The sequence below is a fragment of the Bombina bombina genome, chromosome 1 (genome assembly GCF_027579735.1).
Source record: "Bombina bombina isolate aBomBom1 chromosome 1, aBomBom1.pri, whole genome shotgun sequence".
In the NCBI taxonomy this organism is placed as follows: Eukaryota; Metazoa; Chordata; class Amphibia; order Anura; family Bombinatoridae; genus Bombina; species Bombina bombina.
The window spans coordinates 604,633,942-604,658,118 of record NC_069499.1 but is presented as its reverse complement, the minus strand read 5'-3'; the positions used below and the strand labels follow the sequence as shown (position 1 = coordinate 604,658,118).

The window sequence follows — 24,177 nt, the reverse complement described above, 5'->3', positions numbered from 1 at the left end:
TTTGCAACGCACCCCTGTTAACGCCAAACTCGTAATCTAGGCGATTGTGCGCACAAATTAACTATCGTGTGAACAATATAATACACCTTGTATTACATTGTGGCCACAGTGTAAAACAGTGTGAGAACCTAGCATTATTTTTTTTTTCCACAGTGACACCGGCAGGGCTCCGTACAAACACTAAACATGCACAGTTTATGCATTCACTTTTAGGGAGATGAAACCCCAACAATGTTCTTTCATGGTTCAGAAAGAGCATATAATGTTATTCAATTTTCCAATTTATTTCTATTATCTAATTTATCTATCTTTGGTTTCTTGGTATCTTTTGTTGAAAAGAATACCTCTGGAGCTGGGAGTTATCTGCTGATTGGTGGCTGCACATATAAACCTCTTATCATTGGCTTACCAATCTGTTCAGCTAGTTCCCAGTAGTGCATTTCTGCTTCTTCAATAAAGGATACCAAGAGAATGACCAAGAGAATGACCAAGAGACTGAATAGCAAAATTGATAATAGAAATAAATTGGAAAGATGTTTAAAACTTTATGCTCTATCTGAATTATTTAAGAAAAATTGTGGGTTTTATGTCCTTTTAATGTGATTCCAATTACTTTTTAAATCACTTGCAGAGTATAACATTTATGGAAAATTGCTCTTTTAGGTTTATTTTTGTAAATAAAAATAGGCTTTCTTGTACTGTGAAACGACAAAGTATTATATGGGCCGAGCTTGCATGGAGAACAGACTTCCTTGTTTTATCACTTTTTACATACAAATACTTCCTAATCTTTTCTTTTTGCCTGTACACCAGTGACGTGCTGTTTCCTAATCTTTTCTTTTTGCCTGTACACCAGTGACGTGCTGTGAGGTCAGAGGCTATTGAGGCACTGTCTATGATATGCCCTAGGTTGCAGGTTCAATTTACTGCTATAATTAATTTTGCTTCATTCTCTTGGTATCCTTTGTTGAATGATATGCAGCATTGCACTTCTGGGAGCTAACTGTACACATTAAATGAGCCAATGATGAGAGGTATATATGTGCAGCCACCAATCAGCAGCTGCTCCCAGTAGTTTATTGCTTCCCCCGAGCCTACCTAGGTATGCTTTTCAACCAAAAGAAAAAAGCAAATTTGATAAAATTGTTTAATTTTGTATGTTCTATCTGAAGCATGAAAGAAAAAAATTGTGTTTAATGCTCCTTTAATTTTAAAAAAAAAACTAAACATCTTTTTTACTGCAGCTATTCTCCAGTAGTCAAACTTCATGTGTGTGTGTTTGACGTTATGTGCGTGTGTGTTTGTGTATCTATGTGTGTGCGTGAGATAAAAATGGGAAATAAAGATAACACTAATCCCATAGGGGGCGCTTCCTAAAACCCAAAACTAAAAAAAAAAAACTAGACCCAAATATTATATATATTACATATGATACATATGCGAGCTACAGCAGGAGCTAAAAATAAGTAAAACAAACACAATAAAAAAAAATGAAAAAAATGATGAGAAAAAAAAAAAGTCCTTATAATCCAACATCCAAAGGGAGGCATCACTCTGTCAAAAGGATGGCCAGTCCCTGGTGATGATGAATCTGGGAAAAAAGGAGACACAGAGGCGCCAATATGGCCTAGTAACGTCTGCACAATGATAAAGCAATGTGAAGTACAATTATACTCACAAAAATAGAGCACCCAAAGGTGCAAATGACGCAGGCTGAATCAATTAGCAGTGGTCCAGCTCACTGTATGCCCAGAAGGGAAACACTCAGATAGAAACCAGCGAGTAGTAACCAGAATTCTTATTCCTGTGAGTGACATAAGACAATATCCATAGCCCAGTACAGTTTAAACAAGCAGAGTTCACAATTACTGATCAAACTTACAATAAACAGCGCACCTCCAGGTGCAATCAAGGCAAGCTGGAACTTCTCAGTCGCCCAGCAGACTATACTCAGGTGTAGACAGCGTCCGTTCACCAGCCACACAAATAAGTCCAAAAGATGATGAAAAGAAAACTCCAAAATGGAAACAGCACTTGGAAACCGGCTCATTCTTGGAACAAGTCTAAGCAGAGCAAGAAGCCCGCTGAGACAAAATCGGCATGAAGGGGCGGCCCGACCGGTCTCTGGACCAAGTAGGGAGCAGATTATCTCTCTTCTCAGAAACATGGTTACAGGACATTCAGGATCCTTGGGTTCTGGACGTTGTCGCCCAGGGCTACAGGATAGGGTTCAGATCCCATCCGCCCAGGGGCAGATTCCTCCTATCAGACCTGTTTTCAAGACTGGAAAAGAGAGAAGCCTTTCTAGAATGTGTGAGAGATCTCTCCTCTCTAGGTGTCATCGTACTAGTACTCCAAGGAGAAAGGGGTCTAGAGTACTATTCAAATCTTTTTGTGGTTCCAAAGAAGGAGGGCACATCCTGCCCGATTCTGGACCTAAAGTGTTTGAACAAGTTTCTGAGTGTTCCATCGTTCAAAATGGAAACGATCAGATCTATTCTGCCCCTAGTTTAAGAGAAACAGCTCATGACAACCATAGATTTGAAGGACGCTTACCTTCATGTGCCAATCCACAGGGACCACTTTAAGTTCCTGAGATTTGCGTTTCTGGACCAACACAGTTTGTGGCCCTTCCCTTTGGTCTGGCAACGACCCAGAGAGTCTTCACAAAGGTTCTGGGGCCGCTACGTCAGGTGGCCAGAGCCAGAGGCATTGCTGTGGTGCCTTATCTGGACAGTATCACAGAGGATCATTCAAGGGCTCTTCTTCTTTTGCTCCAATCTCACGGTTGGAATATCAACTCAGGAAAGAGTTCCCTGATTCCCAGCAACAGGGTGAAGTTCCTGGGTACGATAATAGACTCTATGTCCATGAAAATTTTTCTCAAAGACCGTCGACACAGGAAGATTGCGTCCTCTTGTCTTGCCCTTCAGTCCTCCTCAAGCCCCTCGGTGGCTCAGTGTATGGAGGTGATCGGACTCATGGTCTCCAGCATAGACGTCATTCCATTCGCCAGGTTCCATCTCAGACCTCTTCAATTGTGCATGTTAATACAGTGGAACGGCAATCATTAGATCTATATCAGCAGATATCCATGGATGCTCGGACCAGGGACTCCCTTTCTTGGTGGTTCTGTCTGGAGCAACTGTCCATGGGGACATCCTTCTTGAGACCGTCCTGGGAGATTGTGACCACGGACGCGAGTCTGGCAGGATGGGGAGCTGTTTGGGGTGCTAGGATGGCACAAGGAAAATGGTCCCGGGAGGAGTCTCTCCTTCCGATAAATATTCTGGAACTTCGAGCAATCTACAATGCTCTGAAGGCATGGCCTTTTCTGTGGTCGTTCAGCTTCATCAGATTCCAGACCGACAACATTACCTTGGTGGCTTACATCAACCACCAGGGGGGTACGAGGAGCTCCCTAGCTATGAGGGAGGTGTCTCGGATCTAGGAGTAGGCGGAGTCCCACAGCTGCTCGCTCTCAGCAATTCATATTCCAGGTGTGGACAACTGGGAAGCAGACTTTCTCAGCAGGCAATCCTTCCATCCAGGGGAATGGTCTCTTCACCCCAAAGTGTTTGCGGAGATTTGTCTTAGATGGGGAACGCCGGAAATAGACCTCATGGCCTCCAGACTCAAGTGCAAGCTACCCCGATATGGGTCGAGGTCCAGGGATCCCCAGGCAGAGCTAGTAGATGCCTTAGCGGTGCCTTAGGGGTTCAACCTAGCTTACATTTTTCCACCGTTACCACTTCTACCTCGTGTAGTGGCACGCATCAAACAGGAGCGAGCTTCGGCCATTTTGATTGCTCCATCATTGCCGCGGAGGACGTGGTTTGCGGATCTGGTGGGGATGTCATCCTCTCCGCCATGGAGGTTACCCTGGCGCAGGGATCTGCTGGAACAGGGACCCTTTCAACATCAAATCTCGATTCTCTAAGGCTGACTGCATGGACATTGAACGCCTAGTCTTGGTCAAGAGAGGCCTTTCGGAAAGTGTGATTGATACTCTAAGTCAGGCAAGGAAGCCAGTCACTCGGTCTTATCTACCATAAGGTGTGGAGGACTTACTCGTCCTGGTGTGAGAAGCATGGATATCCTTGGCATAAGATGAAGGTATTCAGGATTCTGTCCTTTCTTCAAGATGGTTTGGAGAAGGGTCTTGCCACTAGTTCCTTAAAGGGACAGATTTCGGCATTGTCAGTCTTGTTGCATAGGAGATTCGCTGAGCTCCCTGACATCCAATCCTTTGTTCAGGCTCTGTCTAGAATCAGGCCTGTTTTTAGACAGTCTGCTCCCCCATGGAGCTTAAATTTGGTCCTTAAGGTTTTGCAGAGGGTTCTGTTTGAGCCTATGCATTCTATTGACATTAAGATTCTGTCCTGGAAGGTTCTCTTCCTGTTGGCCATTGCATCAGCACACAGAGTATCTGAGCTGGCTGCCTTGCAATATGAGTCGCCTTATCTGGTTTTTCATGTGGATAAGGCTGTGCTTCGCACTGGTTTGGGTTTTCTTCCCAAGGTGGTTTCTAACCGTAACATCAATTCGGTAATAGTGGTTCCTTCTTGGTGTCCTAACACTTCTTCCTCTAAGGAGAGGTTACTTCATAATCTGGATGTGGTTCGTGCTCTTTAGTTTTATCTTCAGGCTACGAAGGATTTTAGACAGTCTACATCTCTTTTTGTGGTGTATTCAGGGAAGCGCAAGGGGCAGAGAGCCTCTTCTACTTCTTTTTCCTTTTGGTTGAGGAGCTTGATTCGCTTGGTCTATGAGACAGCGGGACATAAGCCTCCTCAGAGGATCATGGATCATTTAACTAGAGCTGTGGCTTCTTCTTGGGCCTTCAAGAATGAGGCCTCTATGGAGCAAATTTGTAAGGCAGCTACCTGGTTCTCCTTACAAAGTTTTACAAATTTGACGTTTTTGCTTCTGCGGAAGCCATTTTTGGGAGAAAGGTTTTGCAGGCTGTGGTGCCCTCAGATTAGGGTCCGCCTTTAACCCTCCCGGTTTCATTCAGTGTCCTCTTGAGCTTGGGTATATGTTCCCAAAAGTAATGAATGAAGCCGTGGACTCTCCTCCCCTTTAGATGGAAAACATAAATTATGATTACCTGATAATTTCATTTTCATCGAGGGGAGGAGAGTCACGGCTCCCGCCCGTATCTCCGTGGTGCGGACCTAAATTTTATTTGTCTTTTGGCACCATTTATACCCTGATTTTACTCCGACTGTTTCCTTGTTCCCTCGGCAGAATGACTGGGGGATGAGGGAGGTGGGGGAGGTATTTAAGCCTTTGTCTGGGGTGTCTTTGCCTCCTCCTGGTGGCCAGGTTCTAAATTCCCAACAGTAATGAATGAAGCAGTGGACTCTCCTCCCCTCGATAGAAATAAAATTATCAGGTAACCATAATTTATGTTATTCATCTGTGGAAAATTTACTCAAATGTTAGCTATGTCTTCAAAAGTAACTTTAACAAAGCAAAGACTGATATAAATAATACTGTTACATCTTTCTTTTACCTCCGTAACGCAGCCCCATTGATGTCTATGGGGAAAGAAAAGTTATGTTTACACCTAACACAAACCCTGAGTCTAAACACCCCTCTGCCGCCCCTGACATCGCTGACACCTACATTACACTTATTAACCCCTAATCTGCCGCCTCCAACGTCACCACCACCTACCTACACTTATTAACCCCTAATCTGCCACCCCCAATGTTGCCGCCCCCTAACTACACTTATTAACCCCTAATCTGCCGCCCCAATGTTGCCGCCACCTACATTACACTTATTAACCCCTAATCTGCTGCCCCCAACATCGTAGCCACCTACCTACACTTATTAACCCCTAATCTGCCGCCCCATGTGGCTGCCACCTACCTACACTTATTAACCCCTAATCTGCCGCCCCCAATATAAATTTATTAACCCCTATTCTGCTGCCGCCACTATACTAAAGTTATTAACCCCTAAACCTCTGGCCTCCCACATCACTGACACTAAATAAATATATTAACCCCTAAACCTAACCCTAAGTCTAACCCTAACACCCCTAACTTTAATATAATTAAAATAAATCTAAATAAAAATTACTATTATTACCTAAATAATTCCTATTTAAGACTAAATACTTACCTGTAAAATAAACCCTAAGCTAGCTACAATATAAGTAATAGTTACATTGTAGTTATCTTAGGTTTTATTTTTATTTCACAGGTAAGTTTGTATTTATTTTAACTAGGTAGACTAGTTAGTAAATAGTTATTAACTATTTACTAGCTACCTAGTTAAAATAAATACACATTTACCTGTAAAATAAAACCTAACCTGAGTTACACTAACACCTAACATTACAATAAGATTAAATAAATGAAATAAAAAAAATACATTTATCTAAATTACAAAAAATAATAAACACTAAAGTACACAAAATAAAAAAAGAAATTATCAAAAAATAAAAACGAATTACTCCTAATCTAATAGCCCTATCAAAATAAAAAAGTAAACAAAGAAAAAAAGCAGAACAGCTGCACTCAAACTGGAATAATTATTGTAAGAAAAACAGGTGCTACCTAGAAGAATATATTTTAACAAACATAGCAAGAAAGTAGATACCCCAGAATAAGGGGTTTCCAAAAGTCTAGGCTAAACCAGCACAACTGTAGATAATAAAAACTCAAGAGACAAAAGTGTCAAAAGTTAAAACATCCTTTAATAAATCACACATATAACAAACATACCACATTCATACATGGGATCCCAGATAAATAAAAGTCAATGGGCTGAGAGAGAGCTTCTGGTGCACCAGGGCGAGCTGGATAGATATATATAAGCCAATGGTGTTAGATATTTGTAATCCACAAAAGTAATGGTTCTTTATCTTAAAAATAGCAGTAAAGATAACTCACAGATGCACCCTTTAGGGGTAGGACTAGACGAGGTGGGAGGAGGAGACACGGGTGGACAAACCCAAAACAGCAGAGGAGGGAGTGGGAGAGAGAAGAGACGCCATCAAGGTCAATATATGATGACCAGAAACAGGATGAGATTCAACTAGAAGGAATGACTAGTTCACTCCTTGGCACCCCACCTTCCACACAAAAAAATGGGTATAATTAACCTTTCCTCCTTCCCCTTAAATAATGCACATATTAAGGCATTAGAAAAAGGCCTACGTTTCTGTCCATCTAACAACTTAGATCTATTTGAAGTGACTAAAGATCTTCACCTTTTTGCGAGAAAGTTAGCCTTCAAAAAGATCATGACACCAAAAGTTCAAATTAATTTAACATGTAATAAAGAAAGGGATGCCCTTTACTGTCTTGAAACTCTACTATATGAGCAGAGTACGCAAAGTATTGATATACTCCCAAAAACAGATCTAAAGAAAAAATCTACCTACATGCCCTCTTTTTCCTCCATCCCTAATATTTCAATCTTTGTACAAAATGTGTCTCGTGAGTTGGCACAAATAAAGAACACAAAGGTTGTGAATGACAATCTCACTAAGGCAGAACGTAAGGCTTTAAAAGAACTGGCCAATCATCAGGAACTGGTCATAAAGCCTGCGGAAAAGGGCGGCAACGTCGTTGTCTTAAGCCAAGAATATTATATTAAGGAGGCAAGGCGGCAGTTGCTAGACATAAATCAGTATGAAAAATCTTCACTTGAAATCACATAACGAGCTGTTATTCATGTTAAATGATGCTCGAAGAAACAACTTAATCACAGGTCAGGAATTTACTTTCCTATTCAATCATAAACCGAAAGTACCAGTGTTCTACTGGATCCCAAAATTACATAAGTCGGTCCAAAAACCCCCCGGCCGCCCAATAATTTCTGGGATTGGGGGCCCCACAGAGGGTATTAGTAATTATGTTGATACATTCCTGCAACCTTTTGTGAAAGACTTGCGTACATTTGTACAAGATTCAACTGACGTAATTAAAAAATTGGATGGTATTAGTGTCACGGATGGAACCATGTTGGTTTCTCTGGACGTTGAGTCCCTTTATTCCTCTATCCCACATTCTATTGGGCTTGAGACATGTGAACATTTTCTTAATACAAGAGGAATAGGGTACAAAAAACATACTGACTTTGTGATTCAATTATTGAAATTTGTTCTGGAAAACAACAGATTCATGTTTGATGGAAAATGTTATAGACAGAAACAAGGAACAGCCATGGGGGCTACATGTGCACCAACTTATGCATGTCTACATCTTGGTGGATGGGAAGATCAGATTGTTTTTGGTGAACATGCTGAGACAGTTGGTGCACATGTAGCCCTGTGGATAAGGTATGTGGATGATATCCTCTTACTGTGGGATGGCAGTGAGTCTGACTTGAGTCTGACTTTGCTAAACTCAAATGACAAAAATATTTTTTCTTACATGTAATTATGATTACAATTCAATTGACTTTCTGGACTTAAAAATAAGCAAAAAGGAAGGGAAAATAGTAACTGAAGTTTTTCGTAAGCCAACAGCAACTAAAAACCTACTCTTAGGATCAAGTCATCATCCTGAAAATGTGAAGCGAGGTATACCTTATGGGCAATTTCTGCTCCAGCACCGAATTTGCTCTGAAGATCACGTTTTCAAAAAACAGGCAAAAGAGCTGATGACTTGTTTTCTTGAGAGAGGTTACTCAAAGAGATGTGTAAAAAGAGCGTTATTTAAGGCATCTCAGCAGGATAGAAAGGATCTCCTTTACCAAAATAAACAAATCAAAAAGGAAGATACTAAGAATAGATTCATTACCAAATATAAAACACATTGGGGCAAAGTAAGATCTATCTTAGGTAAAAATTGGCACCTACTGACTAATGACAATACACTCCATGAATATGTGGGTGATTACCCCCTTATGACTGCGAGAAGATCTAATAACTTAAAAGATATTCTTGTGAAGAGCGAATTTAATAAAGTCCTTACAGGCAACTGGCTAGAACATGCTGCCCAGAAAGTGGTTGGAAGTTCACCTTGCAGCCACTGTGTATGCTGCCAATTCATGTGTAAAACCAAGACATTCAGTAGCAACACAGGGGTTACATATAAAATCAACTCTTTTATTAATTGCTCCACTAAAGGAGTAATATATCTCCTTTTTTGTTCATGTAAAAAGTTTTATGTAGGAAAAACTTTTAGAGAGCTACGATCTCGTATTACTGAACATAGAGATGACATTAAATATTGTGATGTAGACAGCCCAGTTGCAAGACATTTTGCTTAGTCTCATAGATCTAAAACTGATGATCTTCATTTCATTGGAATAGAGTCTGTTAAGTTAAGTGCACGTGGAGGTGACATCGATACGATTTTATTACAAAAAGAGACAAGATGGATGTATAGATTGAATACAGGTTAGGAATCCCTCTATCTGTACATTGACCAATAAAGTATTTTGGAATCTTCTCATGTAAATATTTGTGTTTTACAAATCCCCTTTTTTTGTAAATGTTACTGCAAGTATTAAGAAAAATGGAGAACATTTCTCCCTTCGTGGTTGGTTAAAGTGGCACACATTCATGCACAAAACTTATATTATAAAAATATTACAATAAATTAAAGCTTTTGAAATTAAAAAATTTATTAATTAAAATAAAGATTATTTTTTAATTTTAACTATGGATGTTTGCTTATACAGGGAGTGCAGAATTATTAGGCAAATGAGTATTTTGACCACATCATCCTCTTTATGCATGTTGTCTTACTCCAAGCTGTATAGGCTCGGAAGCCTACTACCAATTAAGCATATTAGGTGATGTGCATCTCTGTAATGAGAAGGGGTGTGGTCTAATGACATCAACACCCTATATCAGGTGTGCATAATTATTAGGCAACTTCCTTTCCTTTGGCAAAATGGGTCAAAAGAAGGACTTGACAGGCTCAGAAAAGTCAAAAATAGTGAGATATCTTGCAGAGGGATGCAGCACTCTTAAAATTGCAAAGCTTCTGAAGCGTGATCATCGAACAATCAAGCGTTTCATTCAAAATAGTCAACAGGGTCGCAAGAAGCGTGTGGAAAAACCAAGGCGCAAAATAACTGCCCATGAACTGAGAAAAGTCAAGCGTGCAGCTGCCAAGATGCCACTTGCCACCAGTTTGGCCATATTTCAGAGCTGCAACATCACTGGAGTGCCCAAAAGCACAAGGTATGCAATACTCAGAGACATGGCCAAGGTAAGAAAGGCTGAAAGACGACCACCACTGAACAAGATACACAAGCTGAAACGTCAAGACTGGGCCAAGAAATATCTCAAGACAGATTTTTCTAAGGTTTTATGGACTGATGAAATGAGAGTGAGTCTTGATGGGCCAGATGGATGGGCCCGTGGCTGGATTGATAAAGGGCAGAGAGCTCCAGTCTGACTCAGACGCCAGCAAGGTGGAGGTGGAGTACTGGTTTGGGCTGGTATCATCAAAGATGAGCTTGTGGGGCCTTTTCGGGTTGAGGATGGAGTCAAGCTCAACTCCCAGTCCTACTGCCAGTTTCTGGAAGACACCTTCTTCAAGCAGTGGTACAGGAAGAAGTCTGCATCCTTCAAGAAAAACATGATTTTCATGCAGGACAATGCTCCATCACACGTGTCCAAGTTCTCCACAGCGTGGCTGGCAAGAAAGGGTATAAAAGAAGAAAATCTAATGACATGGCCTCCTTGTTGACCTGATCTGAACCCCATTGAGAACCTGTGGTCCATCATCAAATGTGAGATTTACAAGGAGGGAAAACAGTACACCTCGCTGAACAATGTCTGGGAGGCTGTGGTTGCTGCTGCATGCAATGTTGATGGTGAACAGATCAAAACACTGACAGAATCCATGGATGGCAGGCTTTTGAGTGTCCTTGCAAAGAAAGGTGGCTATATTGGTCACTGATTTGTTTTTGTTTTGTTTTTGAATGTCAGAAATGTATATTTGTGAATGTTGAGATGTTATATTGGTTTCACTGGTAAAAATAAATAATTGAAATGGGTATATATTTGTTTTTTGTTAAGTTGCCTAATAATTATGCACAGTAATAGTCACCTGCACACACAGATATCCCCCTAAAATAGCTATAACTAAAAACAAACTAAAAACTACTTCCAAAACTATTCAGCTTTGATATTAATGAGTTTTTTGGGTTCATTGAGAACATGGTTGTTGTTCAATAATAAAATTAATCCTCAAAAATACAACTTGCCTAATAATTCTGCACTCCCTGTATTGTGAATGTGTGTATGAATGTTCTGTATCTCTTTTATGGTACCAATTTGGGCTTCTTCAACGTAACAAATTCATTTCCAAGTTGGATACAATGTCAAGTATTTCAAACATTGTAATAAACGTTATACTTTGAAATGTTACATCTGTACAATTGGGCAAAGAAGTCCGGACTTGTTACTTTGTAAACAGCCAAAGCATGATTGACAAGTTTATCAACGAATCAAGAAATAACCGGCAAACATTGTGTACCAATAAAAGGATACTCTAACTTAGGTGACGTCAGCACCCGGAAGAAGCTCCACGCTGCAGTATGTGAAGGAGTGAAACAAGCATTCAGACTCGTCGGTGCTTTGCAGCTTTTCAGTTCACTGCAGCATTGGATCCCGGCTAGCCCCGACCTGCCCTGGAAGACCACGTCCCACTTAAGCATTGAAGATTTTGCCGTTGGCGTCACGGACACAGGTAGTATTGCTTACCACTCTTTGCAAATAAGGACATGGCGGCTCCTGCACCTGTGAATATCGTATACACGCACGGCCTCTAAGGTATGCTTTATAAGTGATTTGATCACGCTCCTGGGTCGGGGGTTTGGTCCGGCTAGTTCGGCTGAGCGGCACTTTGGGGAATTTTAAGATAAAGAACCATTACTTTTGTGGATTACAAATATCTAACACCATTGGCTTATATATATCTATCCAGCTCGCCCTGGTGCACCAGAAGCTCTCTCTCAGCCCATTGACTTTTATTTATCTGGGATCCCATGTATGAATGTGGTATGTTTGTTATATGTGTGATTTATTAAAGGATGTTATAACTTTTGACACTTTTGTCTCTTGAGTTTTTATTATCTACAGTTGTGCTGGTTTAGCCTAGACTTTTGGAAACCCCTTATTCTGGGGTATCTACTTTCTTGCTATGTTTGTCAAAATAAAAAAGCCCCCCAAAATAATAAAACCCCTAGCCTACACTAAACTGCAATTGGCCCTTAAAAGGACCTTTTGCGGGGCATTGCCCCAAAGAAATCAGCTCTTTTACCTGTAAAAAAAATATACAAACAACCCCCCAACAGTAAAACCCACCACCCACACAACCAACCCCCCAAATAAAAATCTACCTAAAAAACCTAAGCTCCCCATTGCCCTGAAAAGGGCATTTGGATGGGCATTGTCCTTAAAAGGGCATTTAGCTCTTTTACAGTGCCCAAAGTCCCTAATCTAAAAATAAAACCCACCCAATAAACCCTAAAAAAAAAAAAACTAACACTAACCCCCGAAGATCCATTTACAGTTTTTGAAGACCGGACATCCATCCTCATCCAGCCGGGACAAGTCTTCATCCAAGCGGCAAGAAGTCATCCTCCAGGCGGGCAGAAGTCTTCATCCAGGCGGCATCTTCTATCTTCATCCTTCCGATGCAGAGCGGCTCCATCTTCAAGACATCCGGCGCAGAGCATCCTCTTCACATGGTCCCAGCCGTACACGGAAGGTTCCCTTTAAGGGACGTCATCCAAGATGGCATCCCTTGAATTCCGATTAGCAGATAGAATTCTATCAGCCAATCGGAATTAAAGGGTAAAAAATCCTATTGGCTGATGCAATCAGCCAGTAGGATTGAGCTTCAATCCTATTGGCTGATCCAATCAGCCAATAGGATTGAGCTTGCATTCTATTGTCTGTTCCAATCAGCCAATAGAATGCAAGCTCAATCCTATTGGCTGATTGGATCAGCCAATAGGATTAAAGCTCAATCCTATTGGCTGATTGCATCAACCAATAAGATTTTTTACCCTTTAATTCCAATTGGCTGATAGAATTCTATCAGCCAATCGGAATTCAAGGGACGCCATCTTGGATGACGTCCCTTAAAGGGAACCTTCAGTGTATGGCTGGGACCGTATGAAGAGGATGCTCTGTGCTGGATGTCTTGAAGATGGAGCCGCTCCGCGTCGGAAGGATGAAGATAGAAGATGCCGTCTGGATGAAGACTTCTGCCTGCCTGGAGGACGACTTCTTGCCGCTTGGATGAAGACTTCTCCCGGCTTCATTGAGGACTTCTTGCCGCTTGGATGAAGATTTCTCCCGGCTGGATGAGAATGGATGTCGGGTCTTCAAAAACTGTAAGTGGATCTTTGGGGGTTAGTGTTAGTTTTTTTTAAGGGTTTATTGGGTGGGTTTTATTTTTAGATTAGGGACTTTGGACACCGTAAAAGAGCTAAATGCCCTTTTAAGTGCAATGCCCATCCAAATGCCCTTTTTAGGGCAATGGGGAGCTTAGGTTTGTTAGGTAGGTTTTTATTGGGGGGGGTTGTTGGTTGTGTCGGTGGTGGGTTTTACTATTGGGTGGTTGTTTGTATTTTTTTTTACAGGTAAAAGAGCTGATTTCTTTTTCTTTTAAGGGCCATTGGCAGTTTAGTGTAGGTTAGAGTTTTTTTTTATTTTGGGGGGGGTGCTTTTTTATTTTGATAGGGCTATTAGATTAGGCGTATTTAGTTTAAATATTTGAGAATTTCTTTTTTATTTTGTGTAATTTAGTGTTTATTATTTTTTGTAATTTAGATAAAAAAATTTAATTATTTTTTTTAATTTTAGTGTAATGTTAGGTTTAATGTTAGGTAAGACAGGTTAGGTTTTATTTTACAGGTAAATTTGTATTTATTTTTACTAGGTAGTTAGTAAATAGTTAATAACTATTTACTAACTAGTCTACCTAGTTAAAATAAATACAAACTTACCTGTGAAATACAAATAAAACCTAAGATAGCTACAATGTAACTACTAGTTATATTGTAGCTAGCTTAGGGTTTATTTTACAGGTAAATATTTATTTATTTTTAAATAGGAATAATTTAGGTATTAATTGTAATTTTTATTTGAAATTATTTTAATTAGGTTAAAGTTAGTGGTTGTTAGGGTTACGTTAGGGTTAGACTTAGGGTTATGTTTAGGGGTTAATCACTTTAGTATAGTGGCGGCGACATTGGGGACAGCAGATTAGGGTTTAATAACAGTAATGTAGGTTGCGGCGATGTTAGGGACAGCAGATTAGGAGTTAATAAGTGTATGTAGGTGGCGACGACATTGGGGCAGCAGATTAGGGGTTAATAATATTTAACTAGTGTTTACGATGCGGGAGTGCGGCGGTTTAGGGGTTAATATGTTTATTATAGTGGAGGTGATGTCCGGAGCGGCAGATTAGGAGTTAATAATTTTAGTGTTTGCAATGCGGGAGGGCCTCGGTTTAGAGGTTAATAGGTAGTTTATGGGTGTTAGTGTACTTTGTAGCACTTTAGTTATGAGTTTTATGTTACAGCTTTGTAACGTAAAACTAATAACTACTGACTTTCAGGTGGCGGTACAGATCTTGTAGTTATGGGCTGTACCGCTCACTTTTTGGCTGGATAGGCAAACTCGTAATACCGGTGCTATGGAAATCCCATTGAGAAAGGACTTTTTGAAAGGTGCGGTAGTTACGTTGCGTGACGGCCAAAAAAGTGTGCGGTACAGCTGTACTTACAAGACTCGTAATAGGAGCGGTAGTGAAAAAGCAGCGTTATAAAGCTTTTTCACTCATAAAGCAAAACTCATAATCTAGCCATCTGTTTGTTGCTAGGATATGTAGTAACATTTAAACAACTTCACATGATAACTTGGTAACATAGAATATAAAACTAAACAAGCAAACATTTTAAAGCAGAATCAGTGGGGTTTATGCACAATTGAGCCATAATGCAAACTTATCTAGTAAGATTAACTGGAGTTAAAGTCCATGTTTGTTTCTAAGCTTTTGAGATATGGTGCAGTGTTACCAAACTAAACTATCTATAAGACATTGTATAGCTCCTCAGTACAGAGTTCTCTCCTTCTGACCTTTTATTGGGCTGATAGATGAAGCGCACTAGACACAATAACAATACAGCTGTACACGTTGTCTCAATGCAGTGCCCCCATAGACACAAGGCTAAGGCACTGGTGCAGGCATTGTCCTTCTGCAATAATAGAGGAACAAGCTAGCACAGCCTAGAGAGGCACAGTGAGGAAGCAGCGTGTCCACCCTCAGGGATGAGCCCGAGTACCAGAGCCCCTGATCCCCCACACATGTTAGTCTTTTCAAGGCTTGTCCTTCCTGAAGTTCAAATGGCGGGCTTACGCGGCTAAGGGCTGAAGAAGGCAGAAGCTGCCAGAGACACTGGACTATCGATCACTGCACGGCACCACACGTGAGTCGTCTCACTCACTATGTGCCTCTCTCTTCCCACCCAACACCCAGACCTTGAGGACGTCAGTCACGGCACTCACGAGCGCTGATTGGCTGGGCTCCCGAGGCTGTTAGAGAGCAGCCTCTTGGGAGCGATATGAGCTGCGAACTAAGAGACTTAACCACTGGGTGGCAGTCTCTGTGCGGCCCATATGAAAAAAATCCTCAAAGACATCCGTATTGCGCAAAGGAACGGAGCTGAACGGCTCATAGCCTCTCCTTCCTTGAGCAATACGGATGCGTATTAGACAAATAATTTAATACTTTGCACTTTGTTGGCGAATTTGGCGGTGGTGGCGGCGGTGCCTCACTTGCCTCCTATGACTGCACGGTATACACTCACCTGTACTTACAGAGAACTATTGAAAATGAACCTATCACTCTAATACCCAACTGGGAGTGTGATTTCTTCCCCAGCCTCTTGTTAACATAGATTTTATGTACCCATTACTGTAGTATTGGATATTGTCAGTATAGGTGGTGGTTTCAGTAGGCAAAAAGCAATCATTTCAAATGAAAAAATACAGATTAAGGAGCTATTTGTAAATAATTTAATACCCTCCAGCTGGTAAAATGGATTATCAGAAAAACAACAAAGGGAGAAACATTTACAGCAAACTGTCTCTTTAAAGGGTCAGTAAATACTTAGGGCCAGATTCTCAAAAATTTGCTGGCATTGAGAGAAATCATCAGCTTATTTTACTGAGCACTATATTGTAAAGTAAGTGTCTCTCCTTAACATAAAGTATATTAATGTACTCCTTTAATGAGATACACAGTTCTCAAGGAAAAAAAATGCCTTTAATACAATCCCTGAGGGACCTCATAATACTGACACTACAACTTATAGAATGTCGGCAGACCCAAGAGCTTTAGAGAATCAGACCCTTAGAGAATTTTATATAAAATGTTTAACTGTGTGTAGTAACAAAAACCTTTGCAATGTACTTTTCTGCCCCCTTTTTCTGCACATTTCCTTGTCCCCTCTGTCTCCTTCACTTCACTTGATTATACTATAGAGGGGTAAAATATATAATGTCTGAAAATGTTTCCAACTCTAAGACCTTATAGTGCACACTGCAGAATTCACAAGCAAAACCATGCCACATATCTGTCTGTACTTGACTTCAGCAGAGATGATAAAATAAACTACTAAACAATAGAGAGTTTGCTAACATAATGACTGTGGTTAGATATGTCTATTCTGGTAACAAGTCCGAATAAGCTACTCCAAAAAAGGCAAGGGGTCAGTGGTATTTGAACCTTTGAAAAACAATTGCAGCAAACAAGGCATCAATGTATTCCAAATGCTTTTAGACTCACCCTGTATATTAGTTTATTGCAGACTGCAGAAAAATCTTTACTATTTTTCCTTCCAATTATTTTCCCCTGTAATGTATTTTACCTGTTCTTGATCTTTCTCTCACTTTTCTCTATATCTCTCTCATCACCACTCTCCAATGTTTCCTACTCATTTACATTTCCTTGTCTCCTTCACTTCATTGATACTTTTAACCCAACATCTCTTCACAGGTGTTTATGGAAGAGGTGAAGTCTAGGGGTCCCTATATCTATTCTGTACTTGAGTCTGCTCAGAGCTTTCTAGCTCAGCATCCTTTCCATGAGGAAGAAGAAGAAGCCTCCACTCAGGGCAAAGGTCAGTACTTTTACGTCAAAGATCAGTGCTTTCTCACCTTTTGCTGGGTGCTAGTGCGACACATTTAAAACTAGATGTCTATCTTATATGATTATATATTTTTTATTTTTTTATTTTTCGTTTTTGCACATTTTATGATGTATACATGGATTTTTTTTTAAAAAAAAGATCAGCTCACCATTGTAAGTGCTCTGGGAGCAGTTACCTTCCAGCTATTTTTTTTTTAATTTTCATCTTTATGGTGGAAAAACAAGTTACCAATCATTATCATCAGTGCTGAATTTACACTTTGCTTTTCTGTGATCTGGTGGGATTTTGTCATAATGTCACAATTTCACAATATTTCAGAACTGAGAAGGAAAATAAAGAGACAGTGTATGCCAGATGAATTCTCATTTACTAGTCCTGGGACAAGCATCAGGATTGGATGCCTAAAGTCCCTCTACAATATAATGTGGCTACTTAAGAAATGTTGAAGTAAAATACATACCTTTTTTTGCAATGAGATGTTCATGTGATATTTCTTAGTAAGCTTTTTAACCAATATGCGGAGTGATTCAGCTTTTGGGTGTCATATCCCTTAAAATAATCTTGATCATAACTAATTAATTCAGCTATGATGATAACTGCCTAACATGCATGAATCCAGTTTTTTGTTTACTTAACCATTGGAATCAATTAATTGGCCTCTAGTTATCAATGTCTGTTGGACCTGATCCAACAGTGCTGATCAGGTCCGACGGACATCGCTGAATACGGCGAGCAATACGCTCGCCATATTCAGCATTGCACCAGCAGCTCACAAGAGCTGCTGGTGCAATGCCGCCCCCTGCAGACTCGCGGCCAATTGGCCGCCAGCAGGGAGGTGTCAATCAACCCGATCGTACTCGATCGGGTTGAATTGCAACAATGTCTGTCCGCCTGCTTAGAGCAGGCGAACAGGTTATGGAGCAGCGGTCTTTGTGACCGCTGCTTCACAACTGCTGTTTCTGGCGAGCCTGCAGGCTCGCTAGAAACACGGGGCATCAAGCTCCATTCAGAGCTTGATACATATGCCCCACTGTGTGCACTTAATTTCATATCATTTTAAATAATTTTATAATCAACTATTTTTAAACATCCAAATACTTGATGATCAAATTTAAATTGTGTACAATTTTCTTTAAATTATTATTAATCCAGGAAAACTTTTGTGTTTATTAATATGAATTTAATATGTGCTAAAGCTATGTGAACAGGTATACATGCTGCCTAAGAAACGCCAGCATGAGTTTTAAAGAACTTAAAGGGACAGTCTACACCAGACATCACAACTCTCCCTGAAGTTCAGGGAGTCTCCCTGATTGTAATAGCGGCTCTCTGATGCCAGCAAATGGAGTGCAATCTCCCTGAAACTCCAAGTACCATGAACCAATGTGGCCCAAATCGGAAAAGTGTTTTTCTGTTTTTTTTTAAAGGAATGCCTTTAGTTGCTGGGACATTATAGAACCCTTAAAGCATGCACAAGTAACCAAAACCCCCCACTTATTTTAATAAAATAAAACACAAATACTACCTTATTTACTGCACATAATTAAACTTCGTATTCTAAAATATTTAAGCATTCAACAAGCGTACGATCACTGGAAAATAGGTTTGTTGTATATGGCTGTGCAATAATGCTACTTTTTTAATGTGACTTTAGTGGGAAGCTGCTTTAATGATAAGTCTCTATCTTATTTAGGGTTTCAAGGTGTCCAATATATAACTGGGGGGGGGGTGGCAGTGCAGTAGCGGGTGAAGCCACCTCCCTGAAATGAGTTTTTGCAGGTTGGGATGTCTGGTCTACACCCGATTAAACATAAACCCATACCTTAGATTAACCAAAGAAGATCCACCTGCACTGCATTGCATGTCCTGTAGCTCGACCGGTACACAAGTAATCCTAAAGAGAACATTGGTTTAGTTCATGTATATATGGCCGTCAAACTCCCCCCAATGTTTCATCTTTACATTTTGTTATGTTAAATCATCCAATCAGAATCTGCTCACTGCTCACTAGTTAAATTGTTTTTAGTGTGATCGAAGTAATGGTTAATTATTTAATGGGGTGTAGACGGGAGTCCCTTTAAGGCTGTTAAATGATATGAATCCTAAACAACTGAAAAATATGCTTAAAACGTGTGTTCTGATTAATATGGAATACTGTTTAATTGTTGTTTAATTCTCTTGATAAAAAGTAATAGTGATGCTAACATTGTGCAAATTGGGTTTTCTAATGGATTAGAATGTCTGCATTTAAAATCCCACAAAGAGCCATGCACAGCAAATTACTGTTATATTAGATTGAAATAGACCACAAAATCACTAACAATTATATAAAAATGTGGTAATGTTAATGTTAATGTATTTTTGCTTACATGGAGGTCTAAGAAAAAAACCGACAAGCCAAAAAAATCCTATTTCTTATAGTTTTTGTACATGTTTACTTGTAAATCAAGTTTTTTGTATATATTTATGGGTAGACATGATTTGAGTTGCTTAATTAATTTGAAGGGTGACACTTCTAATAGATTAAAATGACATAGGAAAAAAAGCTACAAAATAGGATTCAAAGTTTTGGAAAGTAAATTCAAACGGATATTCATGGGCCCAATGAATGAGTTTTACAGGTGGAAAACAGGAACATGGAAATAAAAAAAAAAAAAAAGGTTCTACTGTAATGAAAGCAATAAATGATAGATAGGACCTGTGTTATGGCCAGTAAGACACATGGATAAAGGACCAAGATTTAGTCCTATGGATGACCCGGGAGAAATGAGACTGAGCAAAATTATTGTGCAGGAAAAGTCCAGAAAGTTTGTCAAAACAATGTCTTGTTGACTTTATTTGTAATGTGCAATTAATATTTGTGTTTAAATCTTCTGGTCTCTGTGTTTAGTTTTATAAATTATTTTATTAAACACCAAGTTGGTACAAATACGGTGCAGTGTGGTATTTGACAATGTTTAGCTATTTTTAGGCTGCATAAAACAATAATAAGACAATATAATATGTATACATAAGTTGACCAATAATTTTGTACTAAATAGGTCTTCTAACATCAAGACTACAATAAAAGGATCCTGTGTTTTTATATACAAACCTTAAATGATTTCTCTCCCATTTTTCACATTTTAGTTATTTTCTTGCCAAAATTTTCTGTTACACAACCATACTTCATCTCTCTTTGCCGCTATTTGTGAGTTCCTAGCTCTTTATATCTTTCCCTTATGATCTTAGATTCCTCACCACGGAGCCGTGTCCAGGCTCTTAGTCGCATTCTGTGGAAGCAGGCCAGTGTAGCCAGTGAGCTGTGGGATAGGCTGACTGCACGTAGCTTGGATCAACATCGTCACCTAGAGAGGACATTGGAGCAACTCAGGGACCTTGGTGTCTCCATGGGAGAGGCCAGAGAAGCTTTGGCACAGGCTGAAAGTGTTCAGGCCTCCTGGGAACCTATAGGGGACTTGTTCATAGACTCCCTGCCAGAGCACATCCAAGCTACCAAGGTAAGGATGAATGGGAAGTGAGATGTTAAGTCTGTGCTATATTATTCCAGTATCAACTGGTCAAAATTTTATAAAACACCTTCTTGATATTCATCAAGTAGTCAAAGTGTCCAGTCTACTGCTATTACTTAAAGCTACAAGTCACTCTGGGGCCTATTGTAATGCTAAATATCTGTTGTACTGTTACTAGAATAACTATCTGTAATACATATTACTAATTTAGAAATTCCCATTTTAGGAGTTAAAACAGGAACAATACTAATAAAGTTTTTGGGGAACATAGCCTCTCTGATGATAAAGGGACTGTGTTCCACCAAATGTTTTTTTTACTATGTAATTTTGAAACAATCATGGAAAATTAACGTGAATGCAACATGTGTCAATTGAAAGAGTAATTCAATTCAAAGTATTCCCGTCATGCATATGAAAGAGTACTATGTAAAAAAAGAAAAAGTTAAGCTAATACTATTTACATTAAATTCAAACTAAGGCACATGCACATTTGTGCTCATTTCATTCCTAGAGACATGTTACTCAGTGGATGATAAGGAAAATTTCCACACTTAAATTGGTCAATATTGCCCCACAAGTGTAAATAGAAATAGGAAAAAAATTCAAGGGATATAAAACCTAAAATAAAAATAATAATATTTCATGATTCAGATAGAGCATGCAATTTGAAAACAAATTTCCTATTTACTACTATCTATTTAGTTTTGTTCTCTTGGTATAATTTATTTAAAAAATTTTTTCAAAGAATACCTAGGTAGGCTCAGGAGCCTACAAAAAAAAGTATATAAAAAGAATATATATCAAAAGAATGCAAAAGCAAATTTGATAAAATAAGTAAATTGAAAAGATGTTTAAAACTGCTTTGTCTGATTCAAGAAAGACAACATTTGGATTTTATGTCCCCTTAAAAAAATGTTAAAACAAAACAAAACACAACAACAAGAAAAAAACTAATAAACTATAATATGTTTTAAAATATTACAACAAATAAATAAATACTATAGTACTTGTGTTAAGTGGGAGAACTGTAGCACGGAAACACCCTGCTTCAGTCTACGGATCTCTGTAAAGTTGATAAAAACCATTTAAATTAAAGCTGTGCAGGAGGTTTTGAACGTTAATCCATAGATTCAAACATATTACGCTTAAGTTACATAATACATTAAAACTAGTGGCCATTTTAAAACAGGTGCAATAAAAATGTACATATGAGCCAGTCTGAGACTCTAGGAGCCACTATAAATAAGAGAATTAACTATGTCATCTTAGGTTGGTGTTAATGCATTTATACAGCATCATTTTAATTTTGTAAATTTTTAATGAGTGGGACCCTGATTTTCCATTTACCAGTTGGCATATTTAGATAGGACCCACTTTTTGCATAACTTTATTTTTTCCTTCAAGATGTTTAAGGAGGAGCTTTGCCCTATAAAAGATATGGTCAAGGTAACAAATGACCTGGCGCATCAGCTTGCTCTTTGTGATGTCCACTTGTCCATGGAAAATGCAAGAGAACTGGAACAGATTAACAGCCGCTGGAAGCAGTTACAGGTTTGGACACCACCTACCTATCTACCAAGCTATAGCTGTATTTGTATTTGTGTCGTTCTTTACATATATCAGTCAACACATTTAAGCTGATATCATGCAACATTTGTATATATCTTTTCTCAAGGCGTCAGTAGGAGAACGTCTACGGCAGCTGCAGGATGCCCATCGTGATTTTGGACCTGAGTCTCAACATTTCCTGTCTTGTGAGTTCCTTAGGTGGCAGCTCGGGACCCTTTGGAGCAGCATGGTTAATGTAAATGTATTAGTGACATTAGTGACACTCAGTTCTCTTTGTGTTTGAGGGTTCTTCACAGTGAGTATACAGCATTCTAAAAACAAAGAAATGTAAGAGAGCATATATATGTATTGTCTGATAAAATATTTGGAAGATGGGAAACAGAGAGGGAGTGAGAATTCCCGGATTGTAGCTAAAAAAGCTTGTAGAGATAAAGGTATAGTGGCCCAGATATACTTAGATTGACCACAATGAAAACTTTTAGAAAAAAAAAAACAACAAGATGCCAGCACTCTGAGTCTGAATACCCAGAGTTTGACCGCATTGAGAGATTTGGAAAAGTTTTATACACGTTCAAAGATTGAAATCATGAAGAAACTGAGTAAATATAAAGAAAGTAAAACACAGACATAAGTACTAAAGGTGAACATATGACCATACAGAAATTATAGATAGGGTTATGATTATAAAATGATGAAGTACACCAAGAGAGTTAGAGTTTGGTATATAGATAGGTTGCAGACAATGAGATGCTAGGGGCACAACAATATTGCGTATATCATGATGATAGATTGACAGTAACAATTTGATGTCTTGTTTTTCAGCTTCTGTCCAGACCCCCTGGGAGAGAGCAACATCTCCCAATAAAGTGCCATATTACATAAAGTGAGTTATCTCTTTCTTTACCTCCTTCTCTAACTACCACTAGTTTTGATCACTGCTTTCTTTCTTTATTGCATTTTTCTTGAATTTATGCTCTTCTTATCCCCTTAGTCACCAGGCTCAGACTACATGTTGGGACCACCCTAAAATGACAGAATTGTACCAGGCTTTGGGTAAGAAACTACCACTGTCCATGCATAAATTCCGTCTGTCTTCTCAACATAATTTCTGGACACTGCGCACAAAAACTTGAACATAGGGTGGTATATTTATAGTATAAAACAGCCTGGTGACAATTACTCGTCACCACTCCAGGGGGCGCAATCCACCAAATTTAACAATATAAAGTATATAGTAACATATAAAAAAAAGGTGAGCAATAATAAGACCTTAATTTGGCCGGCCATTATATGGACAATTATTTTAGCACATATAAGAAGTTCTTATCTTATTAGTCCATATAGATGGTCACAGCTGTTAAATCTATCCTTTCTTGGATCTGTAGAGAGTTCTTAGGTCTCCACTGATGGCTGCTCCTTCCCAATCCAGTTGGAAAAAGGTTAAACAATTCTGTGGGGACACACAAAAAAGAAGGGTGCCTCCTAGTGTAATAAAGTTTACACAGTAAACAATCAATCAAGAGTGAAAGTTGGGTACTCACAATGGAAGCAGCACCCACTTGTGCTTAGTATCACCTACTGCCCCAGCTCACTGCTCCTTGGATCCTCCACACCTCCGTTTGGGGCGTTTTCCCAAGGTAAAAACCCAAGCTCTCAGTCAAGTGAAAATATAAAATCCACTTTTAATAAAATACAGTATGAAAACATAGGGTACAACAATTCCCACTATGTAATAAAAAAATTGAGGTGAGGTGTGCAGGATCCAAGTAGCAGTGAGCTGGGACACTGAGAGATCCCAGTAGGTGATACTAAGCACAAGTGGGTGCTGCTTCCATTGTGAGTACCTGACTTACACTCTTGATTTATTGTTTACTGTGTAAATTTATTACACTAGGAGGTGCCCTTCTTTTTTGTGTGTCCCCACAGAATTGTTTAAATTTAT

At 39.3% G+C, this 24,177-nt stretch overlaps 1 protein-coding gene across 2 annotated transcripts in view; it reads left to right on the top strand.

Annotated features, from left to right (window-relative positions):
* Window positions 1-24,177, top strand: part of DRP2 (dystrophin related protein 2) — a 168,116-nt gene that overhangs the window by 35,535 nt on the left and 108,404 nt on the right. For both annotated transcript variants that reach the window (XM_053698952.1, XM_053698953.1), the window contains exons 4-9: window positions 17,001-17,124; window positions 20,386-20,654; window positions 22,071-22,217; window positions 22,342-22,420; window positions 23,058-23,118; window positions 23,227-23,288. In XM_053698952.1, the coding sequence (XP_053554927.1) occupies window positions 17,001-17,124; window positions 20,386-20,654; window positions 22,071-22,217; window positions 22,342-22,420; window positions 23,058-23,118; window positions 23,227-23,288 (742 nt within the window). The remainder of the gene's footprint in view (window positions 1-17,000; window positions 17,125-20,385; window positions 20,655-22,070; window positions 22,218-22,341; window positions 22,421-23,057; window positions 23,119-23,226; window positions 23,289-24,177) is intronic.